Raw genomic sequence first — 21,510 nt, 5'->3', positions numbered from 1 at the left:
CCCTTGATGCAGATTAAGCCCATTACTTCTTGTCCTCCCTTCAGGGGACAAGGAGAACAATTGATCACTGTCTTCTTTATAACAGCCTTATCTGACTGCAGTTATCAGGCGCCTCCTCAGTCTTCTTTTCTCAACACTAAACATACCCAGTTTTTTTAAGCTTTCCATATAGGTCTGGTTTTCTAAACCTTTTATCGTTTCTGTTGCTCTCCTTCAGACTCTCCTCCATTTGTCCACGTTTCCTAAAGTGCGGCACCCAGAGCTGGACACAGTACTCCAGCTGAGGCCTCATCGGTGCACAGCAGAGTGGTTAATATATACCAGAATGTTATTTGTCTTTTTTACAACTGCATCACATTGTTGGCTCATGTTTAATTTGTGATCCACTATAACCATCAACTCCTTTTCTGCAGTAATACTGTCTAGCCAGTTATGTTTACCTATTAAGCTGTTTTGTGTATTAGAACTAATCACTAGAGTTTTCCTTTAAGTAGAGCTCCTTAGGAAGGGGTAGATTATGCAAGAATCACACTGCCTGCTTGTTCAGAATTGAGCTATGTTAAATATTACCATATGTGGGCTTGAGCCTGAACAAGGCAGGTATGAAGTTCAGGGCAAGATCAAAAGCCATAAACAGGGTGGGAAGAACAGGGGACCCTGACCTGAGAATGTTGGTGCACTATCACATTGTTACTTCTGCCTATTGCCTGCAGCAGTAACATAAAAAGCGGAGTGTGCAGTTAAGTGTTGCATTTGCACACTATGGATCACACTTAAGCAAATGTCTCCTCAGATACATTCCTCTGTTGCACCTCTCTTATCTTGCAATCTCAAGAGGAAGGGACACGGCATGAACAGGGGGTCTGAAACCTACTACCATGAAGTGCAGAGAAGGAGAGGTTACTCACCTTGTGCAGCAACTGGAGTTCTTTGAGATGTATGTTCCTATGGGTGCTCCACTTCCGTTGCACCTGCGCCTTTGATCAGCAGTTTTTGGTAGCAGCACCCGTTCGGCCCATGTACGCGCCCCACACATCCTTGTACCCCGCACCAAGCCTATATGGGGCCACTGGATGACCCGTCCTCAGTTCCTTCTCCACCGTAAGTCCCACAAAGGAGACTCCAAAGCAGAGGGGAAGGAGGGCGGGTAGTGGAGCACCCATAGGAACACACACGTCGAAGAACTACAGTTACTGCACAAGGTTCGTAATCTCTCCTTCTTCCTCAAGTAGTGTCCCTGTGGGTGCACCAGTTCAGAGCAGTACAGCCCTACGAAGGTGAGAGGTTTGGACCAGGGTCCAATACAGAAGAGAGAACTGCATCACCTACAGCTGCATCTGATCTTGCTGCAGACACCAAGGCACAGTGATTAGAAAAGATAAGTGGCTGAGGACCATGTTGCGCTCTACAGATGTCTCCAACTGACACATCCTTAAGCTAGGCAGTAGAAGAAGAAAATACTCTAGTGGAATGTACTATCACTCTTGAAGGGAGTTGAATCTGAGTTTCGTCATAACAGACTGTAATACATCAAAAAGAAGAACAGGAGTACTTGTGGCACCTAGTCTCTAAGGTGCCACAAGTACTCCTGTTCTTCTTTTTGCGGATACAGACTAACACGGCTGTTACTCTGAAACTTGTAATACATCAGAGATTCACTTTGATAACTTCTATTTTGAAATAACCGAACCCTTCTTTCTGTCTGCAATGAATACAAATTATCTAGGAGACCTTCTAAAAGGTTTGGTCCTATCTAAATAAAAAGCTAATGCATCTAGAGTATGTAACATGGCTTCTTAACTAGTCCAATGTGGTTTTGGAGGAAAACAAACAAACCAGGCAATGAATGGTTTGATTAAATAAGAAATTCTGAGGACACTTTAGGTAAAAATCTGGGATGGGCCCACAGAGATACTTGCTCTGTAATGAATACCATAAATGGGGGTCCACCATTAAAGTCCCCAATTCTCTGACCCTTTGGGCAGAAGTTAGAGCTACCAAGAAGACTGTCTTCATTGATCGATCTAACAAAGAACAAATACCTAGTGGTTCAAAGAGGTACTTCATAAGGCAATGCAGGACTAGGTTCAGGTCCCAGCTAGAAGTAGAGTCTCTGATTTGTGGGCAGAGATTCAACAAACCTCTTAGGAATCTTACCATGGCCGGATGAGCAAAGAGCAACAAACCCCTTATGGGTATGCAAAAGGCCGTTATTGCTGCTAAGCAGTAGTCTAATGGAGTTCATAGAAAGACCCAATGTTTTCACTTCCAACAGATAATCCAGCTGATGACTTGAATAGCCTCATGACAAAAGAAGCACTTTTTAAATCCCAGGAAGCCTAGCAATCCCAAGCAAATTACAACAAATTGACCCCTATTGAAGGGGGGGGGGGACCTCAACCCTAACTATATCTATGAACAAAAATATTTTTAAATAACATTTTAAACTTTTTTTGAAGAAAGAAAGAAAGAAAGAAAGAAAGAAAGAAAGAAAGAAAGAAAGAAAGAAAGAAAGAAAGAAAGAAAGAAAGAAAGAAAGCTGTTCCAACAACTATAAACAGAACATATTAACCAACAAACTAAATTCCGAATACTAGTAGAGAACAGGCACAGTTGGAGACTCTGTCTCAGGCCACAGGTGGTTGAGAAGGAACTGAGGGTGGTTCGTCCGCACGGCCTCATATAGTCTCGGTGTGGGGCAGGAGGGGTGTGTGGGACATACGCGGGCCAAGCAGATGCTGCTACCAAAAATCTCCAACCAAAGGCTCAGGCACATCTAAAGTGGAGCACCCACAGGGACACTACACTCAAAGAAGAACTAATGCCTAGTACTGAATCTTACTTGTGCGTCTGTTCACACTTGAGATGGGGCACAACAACTTGCTGAGTGCTGGGCAAGACTCTTTAGGATCACAGGCTCTATGGCAAACAAACACTATTAAGTGTTAGTTAATTGAGGGTCTGTCTTCACTATAGAGTTAACTCATGTGACCTTCCCTGCAAAGTTACTGCTCTAGAGTTATCTTAGCCAGCGACAGCAGCCACTCTGGGACATAGCACTCAAGTTCCTGCGTCCACACTGATGCTGTACTCACTCAAATGTGGCGCTAAGAACTCTAAGGGCACGTTCCATTGTTAAGCGCTGCAGTAAGCGAAGCCACTCTATAAATTCTTTCCCATGTATTGTGGGAGAACTTGTAAGCCTTTTCTGAGCACACAGGGAGAATTGTGGGAAGGCATTGTAAGATTAGTGGCACTAGAGTGGAGCTAGCCTGCAGCCACACTACAAAGAGATTATGTTAACAGCTGATTCGAGTTTAGTTTATACCCCAACTCAGACCAGCTAACTTGAGTTAAGGATTTTTGTGTGTGGAAGGGAGTTGAGCTAGGGGCAACTTGAATTATAATTCGAGTTCACTTTGCAGTGTAGACAAACTAAGTGTTTTTGATTAACGTGATCTTCACCAAGCACCCAACCCTGCACAGAATGAAGTCAGAGAGCTTTGGATCAGACCCTTAGTTAGGAATGTAATAAATTATCTATTTGGAGCTTCTTCCTCAGTGATCAACAGACATTTTTACAACAGCCAAATGTGATATCTTCAAAAATAATGTGTTCAGGGAAGCTACATAGACTCACCAAATAGGATTGGTGAAATAAGTTAAAGAGTTCTTCAAGAATGAAACAACTGTGAAGTTAGACTCTATTGAAAAATGCAGAAAGACCTTCACAACAAATATGTTATAGTTTTTCATGCAAATTTGTTGTTGATCGTTCAAATTTTCTAAAATCACAGACTACACAATAAGCTTGTAAAAAATGCTTTTTTGCAAAAAATGTTGAATTTTTGGGGGTCAAAATGTCACAAATTCCTGACCAGCTCCATTTGCAGTGACTAACTGGCAATCCAGTGCAAACTGCCAGCTAATAGGACTGACACAGAGAAGACAGCTGGAAATCCTTAAGCCTTGTGCTTCTCCCACAGTCAAATGCATCTGGCCACAATAGGCCTGATTTTCTGATGTGCTGAGTAGCTCTGCAGTGCTCATTGAAATCATGGGAGCTGTGGCTGGCTGGATCCAATGCAAAGTCTAAAATTCATGGTACATCAGTCCAACCAGGGCTATAATACTTTTGTTCTTGCCCACTTTCTCCCTGAAGTTCATTATGGCTACACACATTTTCTGCAAAGCAATGCGATCTACCTCAACAATTTTATCTTGTAATTTATTGCTCCATTAACGAACACTTTATCTGATCTTGCTGCTTTTAAAAAGCATTTAAATTCCTGCTGGAGGTTGCTATGGTGACTTACCACAATATAACACCACAAGTTTTGAACAACAATGCAGCTCAGTGGGCAATACACTGTCACATTCAGACATTTCCAAACACAAAGGAGATTTTCAAAGCAGTGCAAGGGATCAGTTATACCTTTTCCCATTAAAATTAAGGAGGCGTGGCTAAATCCCCCATACTCCTTTGAAAATGTCAACCTATGAATTCAGCCATCATTGCCAGATGCAGTGCTTAGTTAAGCACTGAGACACTTGACAGAATGACACATACCAATAAAGAAAACTAATATTTAGTGGGAAATCCAGCTCCCTTGTTGCATAGGAAGCAGATCACAACATGGAAAGGCAGAGAAGGGTCTGAAATGAACATACACTTCCTACCCAAAAAGAGCACACACTGCATCTTTGCATAAAAGTTGGCCAAGAGGAAACACACAGTAGTCAGACCAATACCTGTAATTTTACAATATCTGTAAACAAAACACTCCCTAGTGGTATTCATTTTAGAGTGCAGGCAACAGTTAGTCTGTCCGTACTGATCTATTAACAAATTCATGTTATGTGACGTCAATGGCGAAGATAAAAGTGGAGTGCATAAGTTAACTTCCATAAACTTCCACCTGGGTCTTTTACAGATCTGCATATTGGCTCATTCTTCCCCTCCATCTTCGCTACTCAACAACTACAAATGGGTTTTCAAGGCAGCAGTGCTCCGTGTTCTTTTGAGTTCAAAGTCCTTCCTGTATGTTAAGATTAAGACTGGTATCAGCTGAACTGTCATGTGACAGAGTGTACCTGGTAAACAAGGACACATATCTATGTTGATCTTCCACTCCCACACAATTATGTTAAAAATAGTCTCTTCTTCTGGTTTCATCACTAATAAAGGATAGGTTATATTGTCCAGGGTAGATGCATGAATGTCTGGATCCAGGTAAACCAGTGTAGGGAGGATAAAGTCCATTTCTTTCCAGTTCCGCGTTTCTTAGACCAGTCGGCTATAGTATAAAAAAGAAAAGAAAAGAAAAGGCTCTTATTCTGAGGCCTGAGTCCTACTTCAAATGTAGCCTTAACATTTTTTCTTTCTCCAGACTCACATGATGAAATAGAAACACACTTGAATTTGTTTGTTTTTATTGTTCTTGTCTGAGTTCCCTTTTATTTCAGGCATTTATTTAGCTGATGTAAATTAGCGTAGCTTCAGTGAAGTCAATGGAGCTATGTTATATAAGAATGGCCATACTGGGTGAGACTAAAGGTCCATCTAGCCCAGTATCCTGTCTTCCAACAGTGGCCAATGCCCGGTGCTTCAGAGGGAATGAAATGTTGATTTACACCAGTTGAGGATCGGGACCATAACTTTAAGCAATGATTTAATACAGTTATTTCAGTGGCTACAAGGAAATGTCGTGGTTTGAGATGAGCTCTCAGATCCATCCCACCTGCTATTACAGGATTGTTCCTAGCTATTTTCTAGGGCTTGTATTTTTTTGTTCAGTCTAATTTTAAATATCTCAAGCAACAGGGACATGCCTAGACTTCATCTCTAATTCCATGATGTGCACTCTCAGAGCAGTGGAATAGGAGGACTCTGCGAGGCTCATTAATACATTGTGAACATTTATTTTTACCACCACGTGTGTGCAAGTGCAACTGTTTGGCTAACTCTCAATCAACAAAGTGACACAGGCCCGAACAGCTGTTAGCCTTTGCACCTGGTAATTAAGAGGGGAGAGGATCTGGAAACTGCCAGGGTTTAGCAAACACTTCCTCAATCACCGTGAACACAAAGGGAGGTGCCACGCACAAGAAGAACGCTAATACATCAGCACAATGTGCTGCGGGAATACCCTTCTTAGGGAGCCCAGAAAGATGTTAGCAGCTCCACTTTCAAAGAGAAGCTAATGCCACATGGAAGCCTCTGAAAAAATTCCATTTAGAGACAACTCTGCTGAGTAACCATAGTAAATTAGCAGAGACATCTGGATGCCAACAGGATCTTTGCTTCATAACGCCTAGACTGTGGAATCCTTACTCACAGTGAGTAGTGCCCTTGAGTAGCACTAAACCGCTGTTGGCTCTTGTTGGGATACTCGTCATTGCTGTACAATGATGGTTCTGTACCAACAACCTGCAAAAACTCACATTCCTGTTTATTGGTTATAATAAAGGTCTTCAGAAAAGTTTAGGAAACCCCTCAGTTTCCAAGGCTCTTTTGCTATCTGAGAGCAGGGACAAGGGTCAATTCCATTGCTATGGTATATCCCAATAAACGTGCTCTGGAAAAACTTAAATTTACCTTGGAAATAAAATGCAAATCAAAACAAAGTAATGCTCACGGTCCTCTTATATTGCTGGACAACATCATTGCAAAATATGGGCCTGATCCTTCAGCATTTATTCACATGAGTAACTACATTGACTGCATTAGATTTACTCACATGAGTAATGGTTTGCAGGCTCAGAAACTGTGCCCGCAAGACTCTCAAACCTCAGGTATTTGCTTTTGTATTACATGCCATGTGTCCACATCTCACATAGCAAAGGATACACTCTCTGGACCATCAGACAAAAGAGAAAGTACAGATGGAACCCAGGAATAGATACCGAATAATAGACATCCGTCATCTGCAGCAGGTTTTTAGTGCTTCCATTTTCTTGCATTTCTATGGTCTCTCTGCCCCACTCCTGTGCTCGAGGATTCTTGGGGTACTCGGCATATGGCGACATTTGGAAATCCCCACTCTTGAAGATGAGTTTACTTATGTCATTTTTGTTCTTCCTGTTAAAAAAAAAAAAAAGGTTAAAAGGCAAAATTGACCTTGCTGTCTTGTTACGGTGACATGATTTAAGGAGATTTGCCCTGACTGCGGGCAGTGGTGTGAACCCGGACTGTAGGTGAAGAAAACTCCAGTTTTTGCCAATGCAGCTTATTCCTGGGGTAAAAATTGTTCTTTTCTTGTTCATAGTCAGGGTTTGCACTGGTGCCCGCTTGGCTGGAATCGCCAGTGCAGACAAGCCTAAACCTTGCGACTAAGGTCGGAATGACTTAACAGTGAGGGTAATTAACCCCTGGAACAACTTACCTAGTGACGTGGTGGATTCTCCATCACTTCAAGTCTTTACATAAGGACTGCCTGTCTTTCTAAAAAAGAGGTGCTTTAGCTCAAACAGAAGTTATGGGCTTGATGCAGGAATCACTGGGTGAGAGTCTATAACCTGTTTTACACAGGAGGTCAGATTAGATCAGACATGGGCAAACTATGGCCCGTGGGCCACAGCCGGCCCGTGGGACCGTCCTGCCTGGCCCGCCTAGTCCCTGGCCCCTCCCCTGCTATCTCCCCTCCCCTGCAGCCACGCCGCCACGCAGGCCGCACTCTGGCTTGCCGCTCCCGCCGGGCAGCATGGGGAGCGCAGCTGGCTCTGGCCGGGTGTCGCGGCTGCGAGCTCCTGCTGCAGGTAAGGGGGCGGGGAGCAGGGGGGTTGGGTAAGGGAGCGGGAGGTTCTGGGGGGGCAGTCAGGTAGGAGGGGGCAGTTGGATGGGGCAGAGGTTCTGGGGGGGCGGTCTGGGTATGGGCAACAGGGAGGGTTGGGAGTGGGAGTCCTGGGGGGCCTGTCAGGGGGCCTGGATGTGGATAGGGGTTGGGAGGGCAGTCAGGGGACAGGGAGCAGGCGGGTTGGATGGGGGCGGGGGTCCTGGGAGGAGGTGGTCAGGGGACCAGGAGCAGGGGGGGTTGGATGGGTTGGGGATTCTGAGGGGGGCAGTCAGGGGATGGGAAGTGGGAGGGGGTGGATAGGGGGCAGGGGCCAGGCTGTTTGGGGAGGCACAGACTTCCCTACCCAGCCCTCCATACAGTTGCACAACCCCAATGTGGCCCTCGGGCCAAAAAGTTTGCCCCCCCGGATTAGATGATCATAATAGTTCTGTTTGGCCTTAAAATCAGTGAATGTATCTATTTTAGTTCATAGAAGAGTCATGGAAGTGTCAAAAGTCAGGGAAAGGTCAAGCTTCTCAAGTTTCTGTACATTTGAATAGACATATTTTGCATGTATATTGAAACTGCTTGGATCAATGCTCTAGGCAACTGTCTGAACACCCAGAATCTCAAACCCACCCGCCCCCCAAACAACCCTCCTATCTACTGTATCTTATGAGAATCTCCTTTGGAGGAGATTTAGATCCAAAACTGTGTCCCCAAAGAGGGTGATATCCCAATGATGCGCATATATGCTATTGAGTGGATAGTCTACTTAAGGAAGGGAGGTGATCTTGTACCTAGATATGAAGACTAGGAGTCAGGACTCCTTGGTTCTGTTCTTTGCTATACCACTGACTTGCTAGGCAACCCTGACACAATCATGTTACCCATCTACAGAACTGGTATCATAATACTTGTCTACTTCACAAAAGTGTGGCACAGGTTAATTAATACTGTACTATATTAAATATACTGAGTACAATTCTGTTTAACTATGGGGAAATCCTGCCTCTCATTTGATGCTTAATTTGCAATGAAAGAGGTGCTGGGGGTCAAGCCTTTAGGTGCCAGGCTTCAAGCAATTTTTTTACTTTCATAACTGACACGGCTATGAGATGCCAGGGCTATGAACTGCCAAGCCCAGAGGTGGGGGGTTATGGACTGCCAAGCCTAGAGATGGCGGGGCACAAATTAAGTGTTGCTCCCAGTCCATAGGTACAGAAGGCCTCCTGGCCAGAGTAATTTTGTGGTACCAAAGAGAGGCAGCACTTGTAAGAACGTGTAGAGGCCTGCACTTCATGGGTGATATGGAATCTAGCTCTGCAGAGCCTTCCTACATGGCCATGAACAGGGTGTCTGAGCAGTGGGGCTGGGCTGGGGCTTGCGGGGGGGAGGGGGACAAGAGCATTACCCACTACCCTATATCCTCTGGTCTTTCCTATTGCATAAATTGTTTCTTTCATCTCAGCTGGAGTTGCCTTTGCAAGGCAGCTCCTTTTCTGCTCCATGGCTCGGAGCAGGCAGGTTTCCTTTATCTCCCCATCCCAATGAACATGATTTCCAGCACTCAGTTGAGTTACTTGGGCTGGCTCCTGGGGAAAAAAAGATTTTCCCTGAAGTGTAAGTACAATATATCCCTTGGTATCTCCACTAACTCTATTGTTTACACTAGGTTTTGTTCTCTGCATGTTTGGTCTTTCAGGTCTAGATGTGAGGCACTAAGTCCTGTATAATCCATTAACATCACTAACACAGGATTTGGCATCTGGTTTATGATACCTACCGGCAGCAAGTGATGATCAGTGCTATCCCCAGGATAAGCAGAAGTCCCCCTCCTGCAGCTGCAATCACCACGGTGATTAGCTGATACGCTAAACACAAGAGACACAGGCGACCTCACTGACTTAGAAACGATAACAGGCTTATAAATATTTGAGTATACAGGTATATAGCTACATATCTATCCATCAGGCAAAAGGATTAGGAATTATCTCCTCTTGTTCAATAATTATTGAATAGGACATTAAATTATGTCAAGTAGATTTACCTGGAGTTGGGGAGTTTTGGAGGACCGGGTAGAAAAATGGGAACTGTGAGATATGCAAAAACAGGTCCCCTCTTTGGGACAGTTTGTACTTATGAACATACGAGAGGTGTGCAACGAAAAGTCTGCTAATTCACTTCAGATCATCTTTAAGCAGCAGTGATCAACTCATGACAGACTGTACTTTTTCACCTTCCTCTGCAGCATGGGGCACGGGTCCCCTGCAGGTTTAAACTAGTGTAAATGGTGAATTCTCTATAACTTGAAGTCTGTAAGCCATGATTTGATGACTTCAGTAACTCAGCCAGAGGTTAGGGGTCTGTTACAGGAGTGGGTGGGTAAGGTTCTGTGGCCTGCAATGTGCAGAAGGTCAGACCAGATGATCACAATGGTCCCTTCTGACCTTAAAGTCTGTGAGTCTATATGTGTGCAGAGGAGGCCTCCAGGAAGGCATTTGTGTAATAATGTTGAGGAGAGCTGGTTGAAAAAATGGATGGAACACTCTTCCATTGGAAAATTCAGTTTGATCAAAATTGAAACCTTTTGCAGGAACAAGAAGACCTCAACAAAATGTCCTATGGTAAAATTTTGAAATGATTTGTTACGACTTTCTTGTTTGTTTCATTTTGTTTAAACATTTAGATTAGATTAGATTATTACCGTTTTGATATTATTAAATGAAACTATATGATGAATTTCTGTTCTGAGAAAAAATTTGAAATTTCAGCTTTTTGGCCCAATTTGGGACTTTTTTCCACCCAAAATGTTGGAATTTTCTGACCAACTTTAATGTTGAGCAAACAACCACAGCTGGTTCAGCAATAAAACTTACTACTCCAACTTTCTAGCATTGGGTAAGAGCTCCATTTTATAAAAAAAGGATAAGAATTTCTCATTAGTGCTGACTGGTAATGGTGATCCAAGGAAAATTCTGCCCCGCTAATTAGAAGAACAAAGCACTCTCATTGCAGTTCAGGCTGAAAACGTATCAGAAATAGAAGAGCCATTTGTGTCCTCATGACCCTAACAAAGAATAATGTGAAAGGACAAGACGTTCCATACTTACGGTTTCTACAGTTCAATCCCCCCAAGCCGAATGGGCACCTGTAACAGGAAAGAACTATGAGTTTTAAACATCTGAGCCCTAGTTGTGACAACATGTTACCATAGCAATTTTGGGAGTGGGTGGGGAAAAAGGGGTTAGGTTAAGAAACAGAGATTACTATACCTCACACAGGTCTCATTTTCAAGCCTATATCCATCTTCGCAAGCTAGAAAATGAAAGAGAAAGGTGATGAGCATCCCTCAGTGATGAACATTAAGTAGGTGCGTATTTATTATTTGTATTGCTGTAGATAGAAGCTCTAGGCATAGAATCATAGAAGTGTAGAACTGGAAGGAACCTCAATAGCTCATCCAAGCCAGCCCTTCTACTCAATGCAGGACCTGGAGCATGTCTACACTTAAAATGCTTCATTGGCACAGCTGTACCGATGCAGCTGTAGTGCTTTAAGGAAAATACACCTCTACCCCAATGTAACGCTGTCCTTGGAAGCCAAAAAATCTTACCGCGTTATAGGTGAAACCGCGTTATATTGAACTGGCTTTGATCTGTCGGAGCGCGCAGGCCCTGCCCCCCTGGAGCACTGCTTTACCGCATTATATCCGAATTCGGGTTATATCGGGTCACATTATATCGGGGTAGAGGTGTACTCTAAGTCTGTTGGCTTAGTCAATCCACCTCCCTGAGAAGCGGTAGCAATGTCGGCGGGAGAAAACTCTTCTGCCGATATAGCGCTGTCTACACGGGGGGCTAGGTTGGTACAACTATATCACTCAGGGCTGTGGATTTTTTCACACCCCCGAGCGACGTAGTTATACCATTATAGGTTTGTGGTGGAGACCAAACCCAAGTAATAACTAGACCGTTCATGACCGGTGTTTGTCTAATCTGATCTTAAAATCCTCCAGTAACAGAGATTCCACAACCTCTGTAGGCAATTTGTTCCAGTGCTTAACCACCCTGATAGGAAGTTTTTCCTAATGTCCAATCTAAACCTCCCTTGCTGCAATTTAAACCCATTGCTTCTTGTCCTATCCTCAGAGGTTAAGGAGAACCATTTTTCACCCTCCTCCTTGTAACAACCTTTTATGTACTTGAAAACCATTATCATATCCCCTCTCAGTCTTCTCTTCCCCAGATAAAATAAACCCAATTTTTAAAATCTTTCCTCATAGGTCATGTTTTCTAGACCTTTAATCATTTTTGTTGCTCTTCTCTGGACTTTCTCCAATTTGTCCATATCTTTCTGAAATGTGGTGTGCAGGACTAGGCAACAAAATCCCAGATGAAATTCAATGTTGATAAATGCAAAGTAATGCACATTGGAAAACATAATCCCAACTGTACATATAAAATTATCTAAATTAGCTGTTACCACTCAAGAAAGAGATCTTGGAATCATTGTGGCGAGTTCTCCAAAAACATCCACTTCATGTGCAGCAGCAGTCAAAAGAATGTTGGGAATCATTAGGAAAGGGATAGATAAGAAGACAGAAAATGTCATATTGTCTCTATATCAATCCATGGCACACCCACAACTTGAATACTGTGTGCAGAGGTGGTCACCCCATCTCAAAAAAGATACATTGGAATTGGAAAGGGTACAGAAAAGGGCAACAAAAATGATTATGGGTATAGAATAGCTTCCATATGAGGAGAGATTAACAAAACTGGGACTTTTCAGCTTGGAAAAGAGAGGACTAAGGGTGGATATGATAGAGGTCTATAAAATCATGACTGGTGTGGAGAAAGTAAATAAGGAAGTGTTGTTTACTCCTCATAACACAAGAACTAGGGGTCACCTAATGAAATTAATAGGCAGCAGGTTTAAAACAAACAAAAGGAAGTATTTCTCCACATAACGCACAGACAACCTCTGGAACTCTTTGCCTAAGGATGCTGTGAAGGCCAAGACTCTAATAGGGTTCAAAAAAGAACTAGATAATTCCTGGAGGATAGGTCCATTGATGGCTATTAGCCAAGATGGACAGGGATGGTGTCCCTAGCCTCTGTTTGCCGGAAGCTGGGAATGGGCAACAGGGGCTGGATCATTTGATGATTACCTGTTCTGTTCATTTTCTCTGAAGCACCTGGCATTGGCCACTATTGGAAGACAGGATACTCGGCTAGATGGACCTTTGGTCTGACCCAGTATGGCCATTCTTATGTTCTTACATTCGGTTGACTCCCTGGACCCTCTCTGGGGGGCTGCGTCTACACTGCAGAGCAATAAGGCTCGGATCCTGGGTCCTGGCTTAACTTGAGCTTGGATCCTCCAGTCCTGCAAGGTCCTGGGACCCTGCTTCTGAGCCCTGCAATTGCAGTGTAGACGCAAGGGGGATTAGCTTGGAGCCCAGGATCAAGGATGGGCTTATGTTGCAGTGTAGATAAACCCTTGAAATCTTCAGAGCTTGAAAAGAAAAGACAGGCAGCATCTCAGCTCTTATCCAAACACACGCACACGAGCTGCAACCACAACAAAGCCTTAATGTCAAGCATTTGGACCTGTTAATACATAATCTGAGACAGTGTTGGAGGTAAAGGAATGCAGGAACCACTGCTCTTAGTGTGAGGTGGGGAATGCAACATACAACAAAGAAGAGGTCAATATTCACTGCCATGTAGAGCAGAATAGAAGCACAAACTCTTATTAACAAGAAGCTGGGCATTATTTCTGGCATTCCTGGTCCTTTAAAGGCCTCCCATCAAGAGAGCCGAGTACAATGGGGTCCTGGTCCATGAATGAGGCTCATAGGTGCTACAAAAATAAATAATAATAGGACCTCATCTATCAGATCACACTGTGCAATTGCTATCAATTTTGGCCCATGCTTAACTTTATGCACAAGAGTAGCACCCCTGTCATAGGGTAGTGCCTGTCTGGAGCCCTCTGGTGGCAGGCGGAGGCATGACAAGCACACCTGCCTCCGTTTCCCTTCTTCAGACTCCCCAAGCAGTCTTTCTGAGTACGAATGGCCCTTGTGGGGTTCATTTATTAAAAAAGTCCCATGCATCTAAACCATAACGAAACAAGTCCCAACCAAGTCCCACAACCCGAGTCCAGAGAGAACATCCAATAGAGCCCTAGTGTTATTTTGCCATGCCCTAGATCTCCAGTACAGCACCACCATTCCTCAACCTGCCTCAGCCCTCCTGTACGGCTCCAGCGTCCCTCATGACACCTCACTCCCAGCCTTCTGGCCCTCTGGCTTCAGCTCTCCAACTCTGAGAGCCAGCAGACATCTCCCTCTGTTGCTCTGAGCCTTCAGCCCTCTCCAGCCATGACTTTCTGGCTCAGGAAGGATGGTTGGCTAGCCCCTCCATTGGCTTCCTAGACCTCAGCTCTTTTCAGCCTGCTGGCACTGGCCTTGGCTCTTCCGCCAGCTTCCTGATAATTCCTCCTCCTTTCCACGGAAGGCCTGCAGACAGCTCTCTGTTGATTTCCCCAGAGACCTCCTCTTTTCTCTCCCTGATCCTTCAGCCCCCAGGTGCTGTCCTGCCCTCTTAACTGGCCAAAAGGGAGCATCTGTCCTGGTACAAGGGAGCTGAACTTAGTTCATTTATGGGGGAGAGCCACACTGTGAAACCCGCCAACTGCCTTCAATGGGACCACTCAAGTGCTTAAGTGCCTTGCTGGACTGGAGCCTCAGATAACAATTAGAGCTGGTTCCATTTTTTTATGGAACATGTTTCCATCGGAAAATGGAATTTCATCAGAATCAAAACTTTCTGTGGGAATATGTCCATTTCAATGACGTTTTGTTTTAAAAATATTGGAAACGAAGCATTCTGATTTTTCATTTTGAAATGACTGTTTTGAAATGTATAAACCTCTACCTCGATATAACGCAACCTGATATAACACAAATTTGGATATAACGCAGTAAAGCAGCGCTCCGGGGGGGCGGGGCTGCGCACTCCGGTGGATGAAAGCAAGTTCAATATAATGCGGTTTCACCTATAACGCGGTAAGATTTTTTGGCTCCCGAGGACAGTGTTAAATTGAGGTAGAAGTGTATATATTTTTAGATGTTGGAATCGGAACAACGTTTTGATTTAATCAAAACAGAGCATTTCAAGTCATCCAAAACAGATTGTTTTTGAAAAAAACTATTTCTACTTTTTGTTTTTTTCTGTTTTCATTCCAATTCAGTAGCATGGAATTCTTTCTTCAGTTAGGAGGTCAAACTGCATGTCTCTCTCTCAGGCCAAAACTAGTGACGATGATTTGACAAGATGCGCAGTTAGCCACCATCCTCTAGCCCGATTACTTTCCAGAGTCCAAATGCATCATTTTCTTATGTTCTTAAACTGCACCAGCCCACTGTGATGTGATCAACCTAACCACACAACCTTGGCCTCTTGTGCAGATGTTAAGCCTCTGGGCCAACACTTTGTAATTCGTACTTCCACCTTAAAGCAGAATATAAAGCATATGGGATTGTAATAAGACCCCAAAGCTATACTTCAAGAAGAGCCTACGTGTGATAAACACAGCTGACCAGTGAAGGTGTTAACCCACAGCAATACAACTGACAAGATCTTTGTCTCCTAGCTCTATGACTGTAGTGTGCAGTTTGCAACGCATGAAATGCCTTTAAAGTTCTTGTACAACTGGATGAATATATATCTAGCCATAAAACTGTATCTCTGTGTTCAGGTATTTGGCAAGGAAAAGAAAAGAAATTGTGTGACATTAATCTGTACCCAATTAAGAAGTGTTGGCAACATCATCACAGTAGACGAGGAGAATTCTGTAGCAGGGGGACCTCATAACGCCAATAGTAATTGATAGACTCATCAATTTTAAGGCCAGAAGAGACCACTGTGATCATATCCTGCATAGCATAGGCTATAGGATGTCCCTGAATTAATTTCTATTTCAAATCCAATAGCTGTGGTTTTACTAGAGCACATCTTTTCAGAAAAGCTCCAATCTTGATTTGAAAATTTCCAGTGATGGAAAATCCACTACCCCGACGATTCAAAATTTTATTACTTATTAAAGGTAACTTTAGTCTAAATTTGTCTTGCTGCATCTTCCAGCCATTGGATCTTGTTATACTTTGTCCGGTAGAAGGAAGAACCCTCTATTGTAATATTTCTGTTCCCCATGTAGATACTTATGGACTATGTTCAAATAACCCCTTAACCTTCTCTTTGATAAGCTACATGGATTGAGCTCCTTGAGTCTACCACTGTAAGGCTTGGTCTACACTAACCCCCCAAATCGAACTAAGGTACACAACTTTAGCTACGTGAATAACGTAGCTGAAGTTCGAAGTACCTTAGTTCGATCTTATCTCGGTCCACATGCGGCAGGCAGGCTCCCCCGTCGACTCCGCGGTACTCCTCTCGTCTAGCTGGAGTACCGCAGTCGACGGCGAGCACTTCCTGGTTCGACTTATCGCGTCCAGACAAGACGCGATAAGTTGAACCCAGAAGTTCGATCGCTCGCCGCCGAACTACCGGCTAAGTGTAGACATACCCTAAGATAGGTTTTCCAATCCTTAATCATTCTCATGGTTCTTCTCAGAACACTCTCCAATGTTTCAACATCCTTCTTGAACTGTGGACACCAGAAATGGACACAGTATTCCAGAAGAATTGTACAACTGCCAAATGCAGAGGCAATATAACCTCCCTACTCGACAGTCCCGTTTATACATCCAAAGATCTCATTAGCTTTCTTAGCCAATGTTGCATCGCAAGTTTATATTCAGCTCGTTATCCACCAGAATCCCCAAGTCTTTTTCAGAAGCACTGCTTCCCAGTCCCCCATCCTGTAAGTACAGCCTACACTCTTTGTTCCTAGATGTATGGCATTACATTTGGCTGTATTGCTTGCTCCCAGATTACTATGTGGTCCAAATCACTCTGTATGAGTGACCTGTCCATCCTCAATGTTGGGTCAGCTGCAAACTTTATCAGTGATTATTTTAAATTTTATTTCAGGTCATTGATAAAAATGATAAATAGCGGAGGGCCAAGAATTGATCCTCGAGGGAACCCACTAAAACCCCCCCAGTTCATTCCCCATTTGCAACATGTTACCTATCAATTAGCCAGTTTTTAATACATTTAATATGTGCCACTGGCGATTTTGTTTTGTTCTAGTTTCTTAATCAAAATGCTGTGTGGTACCAAGTCAAATGCCTTACAGAAGTCTAAGTATATAATATCAACTTCGTTACCTATATCAACCAAACTTGTTATCTCATTAAAAAAAAAAAAACACATTACTTTGATAGGATCTTTCTTCCCTCAACCCATGTTGACTGGCATTAATTATATTACCCTCCTTCAAGTCTTTATTAATTGAGTCCCATATCAGCCATTCTATTGTTTTGCCCAGGAATTATGTCAGGCTGACTGGCCTATAATTGCCCAGATCATCCTATTTACCCTGTTAAAATATTGGCACAACATTAGCTCTTTTCCAGTCATTTGGAACTGTTCCAGTGTTCTAAGACTTATTAAAAATCAACATTAATGGTCTAGTAAGCTCCTCAGTCAACTCTTTTAAAACTCTTGAGTGCAAGTTTTCTGGACATGCTGATTTAAAAAACTGTTTGATGTTAGTAGCTGCTATTTAACATCTTTCTTATTTATTGTTGGAATGAAAAGTATTTCATCATATGATATGAATACATTATCTGATTTTTCCAAGAATAGAAATATTTACTGAACACTTCTGCCTTTTCTGCTCAACAGTTCTACCACTTTCATTTAATAATGGGCCAATACCATTATTAGGACTTCTTCAGTTCCTGAAATACTTAAAAAACTCCTTACTATTGTACTTAACTCTTCTGGTCATAGATTTCTCCTTGTATCCTTTTCCTTCCCTAACCAAATATTTTCACTGCTACCAACTTTCCCTTTTTTCCATTTGTTATTTATATTATTTTTTATTGCTGCTTTCATTTCCCTTTTAAACCTGTCTGGCTTTTTTTTTTAACCAATTTTTTCAATATCTCACGATTGTAGGTTTTTTTGGATATTTAATTGCCAATCATCATTCATAATTAAGTCTGTCCATCATATTAATTGTATTAGATTTATTATGAACTTTCTCGTTTGATTTTTATAAAATCAAGAAAGTAGGGGTGACCAGATAGCAAGTGGAAAAAATCAGGATGGGTTTGGGGGGTAATAGGCGCCTATATAAGAAAAAGCCCCAAATATCAGGACTGTCCCTATAAAATCGGGACATCTGGTCACCCTTCAAGGAAGAGTCCACAAGTAGAAAGACAAGTGATAAGTGTCTCAGTCAACCAGAAACCAGGACAACAAGCAAGTAAATACAAAATTGTATACACCCGACCTGTACATAATAGTGACGTGTCAGCAGAAGAGCAGAGATTGAGTGGTTTGTTCATGTTACAAGATCCACGAGAGGGACTTGGGGAAATCTTCCCCCAGCCTGAGTAACTAGATTGGGCATTACAGAACCCTGCGTTGGGAGCAATCCTATCTCCCAGGCTGCGCTCCACAAAGGTGACTGCGGCCTAACGATTAGTGTTGTCTCCACAGCCCTAGCACTCTTCTGCTGCTTGGGGTGTGGGGAAGGACTGGCGGATTTTGTGGCCCAACCTGACCCCAATCCCTCACCCACAGGGATGCAGCTGCACAGCTGTGCAGTCAATGCATCCACCACTTACTGCAAACAAAATTTTCCAGTCTCACAGACAGGAAAGCTATCGCATGGAGGACAGGGGCAGGTCCTGGATGCGCCATTTCTGTGCATCTGAGGGTTCTTTAAATGTAATGCAGAGCTGCAGAACTCTTTGCTCCTATTTCCCTTTCAGGACCCCACCCGCTCTCCCCCTCCTGTCATGCTGCTGGCTTCCCTCCCACACCTCTCCCCAGTTCCTTTGACTCTGCTTCGAAGAGAGCTCACCGTGCCACTCCCACTCTCCAAGCTTTAAACTATTACCGGCTAATCCGAAATCTAAACATCGGTGTAGTTTGGAGAAGGCAGGGGGTGCGTTGCCCCCGCAAGGCGCGGAATTGGACCCCAGGCACGTCCCCATTAGCCTGATTGGAGCTGCCTCCCAAATACAGAAGTCAAACTATGCCTATGAATCTAAACTGGGAGATGGAAGGGGGCGGGGTGAGGGATATTAAGGACTAGAGAGAACTGCAGCTAGGCAGAACGTTCAACTCCAATCCTCTTTCGACTTTTCACTCAGGATTTCTTTTTGTCCAGCTTGACCTCCCTCACCCAGTGAATGCCTGAGGGGTCTCTTGGAACCTTTTGGATGGGAGGAAGTGATGAGAGCCTCTCTCTGCTCACACAAGGGCGCTTGGTTTTATTGAGAAAAATGCACCCCGCAGAAGCCAACACGGCGAGCCTGTGGTGGCCTTTTCTTTATTAACCCTGCAGGCTTGGGGCCATGTCCTGGAAAGGATGGGAACGGCAGCTACCTGGAGATGAATGGAACGCATGATGAATGGTATTTAGGCTGAGATTTTCAAGCTCCTTCTGGCTCCTTTGAGAACTCCTCCCTTAAACCTCATTGATATTAGATATTTGTGGAGCCAGAATTACCAGTGTGTTCCAAGGGGCAGATTTCCCACAAGTGGGCTTTAGCTTTTAGTCAGGAAAGAGACACACCTGGAAGTTTGCTGCTGACCATTCACCATGCCTTTTGTCCTCTCCAAATCACACCCAACTTCCTGTAAAGGATTCCGGGTAGCCTAGTACAATAGGCATTTCCCACAGGAAGAAACACTATACTTAGAATTACCACTTGCGAACATTTAACATGCTATGGGCTACATTTTCCGCATTCACAATCAGGGCCAGTTTTTCCAGACACCTCAGTCCCGTTTTAGGCACCTGTATACAGGGCAGTTTTTCAAAAGAGCTCAGCACATTGGGTCTGGCACGCTTTTGAAAAAAAATCTCTGTAAATGTCAAATTGGGAGCTGCTGGGTGCGGAGTCCTTTTGAAAATCTGGATCACACAACGGGGGCTATATGGGAGCACAGCTCTGTCAAAAATCGGGCCCCAACTGCAAATGCTGAGCACTTGAAAAATCTAGCCTTGAGCTCTTTTGAAGGTCTTGCCCCACTCCCACATATTGCGGGTCACTAAAGAACAAAGCTTCCCGCTCTGTCCCCAGCTCTTGACAATATGGAGGTAAAATTCCCCTCAGCACAAAGGTGTGTAAAAGACCATCTGCTGCAGAGTAATTTTTACCTATGTCATTTGCAAGCTCATGGAGGTGTCATCCTCTTTAAAATGTCCTGATTGTCCTGCTTGTTTTATCACAACAGAGGTGATGGGGTGTCTTTTATTGCTCTGCTGCAAGCCCCTTGACCAATAAAGTATCCTATTTATTTTATAGATGGAATGAGAACAGAATGATCCCATCCCATCTGAGATACTTACAAAGCCCCTATTATCATAGCATTTGAGCATCTCACAATCTTTATTCTCCTCACAGCATTTCCCCGGGGATGGATAAATACTATTACCCCCATTTTACAGGTGGGAAGCTGAGGCACAGAGAGACGAAGTGACTTGCCCAAGGCCATACAGGAAGTCTGTGCCAGAGCAAGAAACTAAAGCTGGATCTCCCAAGGCTCAGGCTAGCACCCTAATCACTGGACCATCCTTCTTCTCAGCCCCACCCCCTGCAAGTTACACTGCAGCAATCTCTTCAACATTTGACACGCACCTTCCTCCATTCTTAGAGGGAAAAAAAGGAACGCTACTTTCTCTGACTGGAGCCTATTGAAATAAAAACTAGATGTTATTTTATGTGGGTTTCACACATCCTGTCTCCTCCTCTTTGTTGCTGTTAGATGCCAGTGCTGCTGGTGATCCCATTACACGTATGAGGGCAAAGCAGGGAAACATTATCACATATTTTTTTAGCAAAGGCAGATTAGATGATTTTAAGCTAACTTCAAAGCTACTGCAAACCTGATTAGAATTGTTTAGTGCTATTTGACAAGGTTCTTTTATTGTGCTGTTGACAAGAACCTAGCCAACTAAGGATGGCAAGGTTAAGGACTAATTGGGGATAGTCAACATACCTTAACAAAAATACCGCCCTACACACATGCACTCCCCTCGTCTCCCCACACGTATACACTCACAAAGGATTCATTTGTTTTACAATAGCACGTACAGATCCCAACTGAGATTGGGGCCTCACTGTGCAAGGCGCTGTACATAAATATAGCAAGAGATACACCTTGTCCCAAAGAGCTCACAAATAAAGACTGGGTGGGGAAACAGAGGCACAATCAGGTGAAGTGTCCTACCCAAGATCACACGGAATAGCTGAGCCAGGGTTGGAAGCCAGGACTCCTACGTCCCAATCCAATGCCCGTGTGGTCTCTTACAAATTGTGATATTGTCAAAACATGAATAATCACCAACTAGCTGCTTCATAAGACACAGAGGGGAAGAGGGTGTCATCTTTTGTAGATTGTGAGCTCTTTGGAGCAGGGACACTCTTCCCACACATTTATACAGTATCTAGCATGTTGCAATCACGGCCAGAAACAAAAATAACCATCAAAGTCATAAGTGTATTAATGATCAGAAAGCTGGACTTCTTACGACACACCACAGGAGTGACTAGTCTAAGCAGGCAATGGGCTCC

At 43.6% G+C, this 21,510-nt stretch overlaps 1 protein-coding gene across 3 annotated transcripts in view; it reads right to left on the bottom strand.

The window, feature by feature from the left end:
• Positions 1–2,524: 2,524 nt before the first annotated feature.
• Positions 2,525–21,510, bottom strand: part of HEG1 (heart development protein with EGF like domains 1) — an 84,732-nt gene continuing 65,746 nt past the window's right edge. For all 3 annotated transcript variants that reach the window (XM_054044013.1, XM_054044015.1, XM_054044014.1), the window contains 5 exons: positions 11,051–11,093; positions 10,889–10,926; positions 9,562–9,649; positions 6,907–7,081; positions 2,525–5,297 (listed from right to left, as the gene is read on the bottom strand). In XM_054044013.1, coding sequence (XP_053899988.1) covers positions 5,148–5,297; positions 6,907–7,081; positions 9,562–9,649; positions 10,889–10,926; positions 11,051–11,093 — 494 coding nt within the window. In that variant the 3' untranslated portion in view covers positions 2,525–5,147. The remainder of the gene's footprint in view (positions 5,298–6,906; positions 7,082–9,561; positions 9,650–10,888; positions 10,927–11,050; positions 11,094–21,510) is intronic.

Source organism: Malaclemys terrapin, chromosome 11 (assembly GCF_027887155.1).
Source record: "Malaclemys terrapin pileata isolate rMalTer1 chromosome 11, rMalTer1.hap1, whole genome shotgun sequence".
Taxonomy (NCBI): Eukaryota; Metazoa; Chordata; order Testudines; family Emydidae; genus Malaclemys; species Malaclemys terrapin.
The sequence above is the reverse complement of the archived record's forward strand: the minus strand, read 5'-3'. Positions and strand labels throughout refer to the sequence as shown.